The sequence below is a fragment of the Hakea prostrata genome, chromosome 3 (genome assembly GCF_041222555.1).
Source record: "Hakea prostrata isolate BN-2017 chromosome 3, UWA_Hpros_2, whole genome shotgun sequence".
Classification (NCBI taxonomy): domain Eukaryota; kingdom Viridiplantae; phylum Streptophyta; class Magnoliopsida; order Proteales; family Proteaceae; genus Hakea; species Hakea prostrata.
This window is the reverse complement of record NC_142602.1, coordinates 64,547,309-64,552,245: the sequence shown is the minus strand read 5'-3', so window position 1 is coordinate 64,552,245 and position 4,937 is coordinate 64,547,309. Positions and strand designations below refer to the sequence as shown.

The 4,937-nt window shown below is 38.2% G+C and overlaps 1 protein-coding gene across 1 annotated transcript; it reads left to right on the top strand.

Moving 5' to 3' along the window:
- The first annotated feature begins 747 nt into the window (after positions 1-747).
- On the top strand, positions 748-4,457 carry LOC149022759 (transcription factor IIIA-like). The gene is made up of 6 exons (XM_089150696.1): positions 748-1,032; positions 1,241-1,375; positions 2,457-2,742; positions 2,959-3,194; positions 3,544-3,687; positions 3,820-4,457. Exons 1-6 carry the CDS (start codon positions 769-771, stop codon positions 3,985-3,987), a joined length of 1,233 nt encoding a protein of 410 aa, XP_089006822.1. The 5' UTR covers positions 748-768; the 3' UTR covers positions 3,988-4,457.
- The last annotated feature ends 480 nt before the right edge of the window (positions 4,458-4,937 follow it).

Genomic DNA, 4,937 nt, shown 5'->3' with positions numbered 1-4,937 from the left:
TCCTGTAGGGAGGTCAGCTAGAGGTACCTCTTCCTGAAGAGAGTTGAGCTAAAAGGTACCCTCACAGCCTTACCCTTTCACCCACAGCCTTTGGGGCTCTACATAAGCTCATTTTCGTGTTCATTTTTAACACACAGAATTCCTCCTCTTCATTTTTAACACACAGAATTCCTCCTCTTTCTCTCTCTCTCTCTCTCTCTCTCCCTGTTATTCTGTTATGCAGTGAACATAACCTAATTATACCTTGAGTAAACCTTTCTGAAGTGCAACCTTAAAGGTTCGAGGTGAAGACACTTTTAGAACCCATATTATACAAATCGGGATGTCTAAATACCTTAAAGAAAATACTTCATGTACGTTTCAGCTCTAAAAGAGTATTGTGATTACAACAACAATTCTAGCGTGTGTGCAGATTCCTCAATCATTTACAACAAAGCTTAATGGAAATACCGAAATCAGAGTTCCTTGAACTAATATTCGAAGAAACGACTACGGAGCAGGGTAGAAGAGAAATCAGGAACTCCTTCAGAGTTTCTTCTTCTGAAATCAGGGTCGAAGTCGCACGCCCAAACTTTTGGTGTTTTCAAACGATTTTGAAAAGGACTAAATGGGTTCTTCTGGTCCGGTCCGGTTGAATGGATTCGGTTCGAAGACAGCAAACCGGTTGGGTCACTCAACTTAGAGTGCACATGCAGGAATCAAGTGCAAGAATTAATTCAGCGCATCGGACGGTTCGAAGCAAAATCGATCATTCTAAGGTTTCACTTAATGCCTCCGAGGCTTGGGTTTTGCGGAGGCAACAGCAGGAGCTGGTTTCAGTCCTTTCTCTCTTGGAGGTGCTTGGGATTCTCGATCGGCCTGAAAGGTCTCGAACAGAGATCGATTCGAGCGAAGAAAAATCCAGTGGTGATGGAAGGAACGGAAGGAAAAACACCTATTTTCAGGGATATAAGGCGCTATTACTGCGAGTATTGTGGTATTTGCAGGTCCAAGAAGTCTCTAATCGCCTCTCATGTACTTGCTTATCATAAGGTTTAACCTCCTTCTTGGTCTCTGTTCTTGAAGTGTAAAAATATTGTGAAGATTTCTTTATCTTGTATTGAAGGTATTATTTGCTGCTGTGTGTATGATCGTGTTTAATTTTCGATTCACTGTTCATCAGTGTTGGTGGAGAGGGTATAATCGAGGGTTTTAATAGGGGGTTTCTGAATCTTATTTTCGTCTTGTGTTTCCGATTTAGGATCTGGTTGAGGAGAAGAGCATTGATGGGAATGAGGGAGAGGAGAAGGAGAACTCGAATACTTGTGAAGAGTGTGGTGCGAGCTTTAAGAAACCTGCATATTTGAAGCAACATATGCAAAGTCATTCGCTTGAGGTAATCTCTCTGCTACCGTCGCTTTCCTTACAAGCTTCCTTTCTTTTACCTTCTCAATTACCTTTCTAATTTATCTTTCTGTGGAAATTTCAGCCTTTTGTTATCCTTTCCTGAATATGCTGATATTTTGGTTAACGATGCACTCAGAAATAAAATATCGAACCTATCCGACTTGAATTGTTTGTCACTGATTCTAGTTAGATATATCGATTCTGTAGCCATTTTTCTTTTTGGGTTTGAATGTTTGGTTCTGGATTCGAGTAGATTGTTTACAATTTGTATGGCGTTAGATGTTTATTCATTTCTTTCTGGTTATATCCTTCGCTTCGGTTGCCGAGGATTTATTAAATGCTAATTTTGTTTGATGTGAAATAAAAATAAGTGTTTTTTTTTTGGGGGAGGGTTGGTTTGGTGGAAGTAATTTTTAGAAATCATTTTGTTTTTGGGGTTAACACCAGTTTTAGTGGATCCACTGCCTTGAACCTTGATTGGTGCGCATTATTTACTGGTACACCCAAGGAAATTTAATTATCTAATCAATAACCTTGCTAACCTTGCAAAATATATTATATGTTTAGGGTCTAATTGATTGTAGTTATTGGTAATGGTTCATACATGCTATGGCCTGCTTGGTTGAGCAAACAGAGTAAAAGTATTTTTGGCAACAGGGCTTCTTATTTGTGTCTGTCCTTTTAAATAAATTTTATTGATTTCCTCAAGCTTTTACTTGTACTTTTGTTTTCTTATGGGTGAAGGATTTCAATCTTGCATGGTTTAGGCCTCTCTGTCATTCTGCTTTTTTGAATTCCCATTTTTCTAATGATTAAGATTACTGTGGAAAACAGTTGGCGTGTGAAGCATTGGATCCCATTGAAGAACTCCAAAATGCGCGAGGCTCTGTTGATGTCTTGAATGGACCAGTATCAGGTGGGGGACCTCCTGAGAAGCTCCATCAAGCAAGCCTCTGTCACGCGGGCTCTCACTTGTAAGAATTTGAGGTTTGTTCATTTATTTATTTTTTGCATGATCATATCTTGAACATATGTTTTATAGAGCATGCTTTTGTGCATATGTTCTGCAGAGGCCTTTTAAGTGCCCTTTAGATGACTGCCGGTCAAGCTACAGAAGAAAAGATCACTTGACCCGTCACTTGCTTCAGCACCAAGGGAAGCTTTTCAGTTGTCCGGTAGAGAACTGCGGTCGCAGATTTGCATTTCGAGCTAATTTGAAGCGGCATGTGAACGAGATGCATGAAGAACAAGAGTCTTCCTCTAGCAGCACTGGGTGTGAAATGAAACATGCTTGCAAGGAATGCGGAAAGGTGTTTGAATTTGCATCAAAGCTGAGGAAACATGAGGAGTCCCATGGTAAAATTAAGTTATTGAGCCTGCTGACCTTTCTAGATTTTGGACTGATCCCTTTAGTGTAGTGTAGAAAGATATCAAATGTGTCAATAGTTTACCATGATTCTACTATCAATTTCCAGTACCTCAATTTCTGTTACTACTTTTTAGTTTTTAGCTTGTCTTGGCTTGTTACAGCTCTTGCAGTATATTTTTTCTGACTAGATTTCATCATTACAGTTAAACTAGATACTGTGGAAGTGGTTTGTGGGGAGCCTGGCTGTTTGAAAAACTTCAGTAATGATGAATGCCTTAAAGCTCATGTCCATTCATGCCACCAACATGTAACCTGTGAGATCTGTGGACAGAAACATCTAAAGAAGAATATCAAACGGCATTTAAGGATGCATGAAGCTGGAGTTACGTCCTGTGATATCAAGTGCAGCTTTGAGGGCTGTCTGCACACATTCACTACTGTAAGATTATTGTTTTCCTTTTAAGCATTAATCTTCGAGAAGAAAATAGATTGTTAACTTGTTTTCATTGTAATCTGGAAGTGGCTCTTAACTAATTCTAGACCCCCCCCCCCCCCCAAAAAAAAAAAAAAAAAAAAAAAAAGAAAAAAAAAAGAAAAAGAAAAAAAGGAGGGTAAATTTTGAACATTGCTGTAACCGTGATCCTTCTCTTTTGTTAAACAAAATTTTTAGTATAACGGTAGTTTTGATTTCCTTTTTTAAGTTGTATCGCCTTGTGCATGAAGGTTTTCTTCTGTTATACATTTTCAGCCCCTTCTAAAGCCCCATTATTATTTGCTGGTACCTGCAGAAATCAAATCTCAATCAGCACATAAAGGCAGTACACCTTGAGGTCAGACCATTTGTGTGCCGAATTCGTGGATGCAACAAGAAGTTCCCATTTAGACATGTGAGGGATAATCATGAGAAATCTGGAATTCATGTCTATATCCAAGTAAGGTTTTTTTTCTAGGCCATGAGCCTTCACCTGCATTGCAAACTATGTTATGAGCATGGAGTGGTCCATGTATATGTTGATAGGCATGACGAAATAGACTGATCTTGATTTTTATTGGTTTTTGTCCAGGGGGACTTTGTAGAATCTGATGAGCTATTCCGCTCAAGACCAAGAGGTGGGCGTAAAAGGGCATGCCCTAGTGTAGAGACTTTGCTTAGGAAGAGGGTCACACCACCTAGTCAGATGGATTCTATTTCGAGCCAGGGTTCTGATTACATTGCATGGTTACTTTCTTGAGTTAGATGAGCAATCTTGAGATAACAGTTTGATGGCGATGTCGTTCGCCATAGTTGTTGTCATTTTGTTTTCTAAATGTGTATACATTAGATTTGTATTCTAGGTCTACATACATTGTAACCCCCCTAGTTGTATATCAAAGCTCAACTGCACTGACTGAACATTGTTTCCTCATTATGTAAATGGTCTCTCGACTGGATTGTACGTACTCCTTGAGGTAATAGTACTCTGCAAGTTCTATTGTTGTTCTTGAACCTAATAGTGATGTCTGGATTAACTTGTAGCTGTATTCAAGTCTTGCACTGTGGTTTTTATTGAGGTACCCCAAAATAGCTGACAATGTCAGCTCCAGAGTTGAAATCTGATACACGATCCATCCTCATGATCAAAGCTCATGCAACATCCGAAGTAGAGAAAGAAGGTTCAGAAACGATGTATATATTAAAACCTCATGTGAGATTTAAAAGCAAGTTCACAATTTATTAAACTAAAAATGATGATGAGGTGGTTAAACTTTGAAGCATCGTTGGTTTGTTGGAATAAAGGTGGAGAGGGAAAAAATGGGTGGGGAATAGTTAGAAAAAGTAAATTTTTTTCATGAAATTCTAAAATGTGGTTTGTTTGATTTATTGGGATGAGAAAGTTGGTAGGCGATATTTAATTTTTGGGTAATTTTCATTTGGACCCTCTAAGGTTTGGTCCATGTCACTTTTAGTCCGAAAAAAGTTCTCCTTTGCATATGGTTCCCAAAGGTTTCTAGAAAGGACTAGTTAAGGACAAATCATAATTTTGATGACCAAAATACCTTTATGATGCAATGGTCAAGATTATACCATGTATGTCATTTCGATCTAACTGTTTATGTTAAAAAGACAAATTATAATTGCAATTTTAATTTTTTTTATTTTATATTCAAGGTTCTTAAGATTTTAAATTTACAAACTTATACC

What these genes read in the sequence shown, in the direction of transcription:
- LOC149022759 (XM_089150696.1), top strand. Translation starts at nt 769, where the DNA reads ATGCCTCCGAGGCTTGGGTTTTGCGGAGGCAACAGCAGGAGCTGGTTT. An exon ending in GAAACATGAGGAGTCCCATG is followed by an intron (nt 2,743 to 2,958) that starts GTAAAATTAAGT and finishes TCATCATTACAG; the next exon opens with TTAAACTAGATACTGTGGAA. An exon ending in GAATTCATGTCTATATCCAA is followed by an intron (nt 3,688 to 3,819) that starts GTAAGGTTTTTT and finishes GTTTTTGTCCAG; the next exon opens with GGGGACTTTGTAGAATCTGA.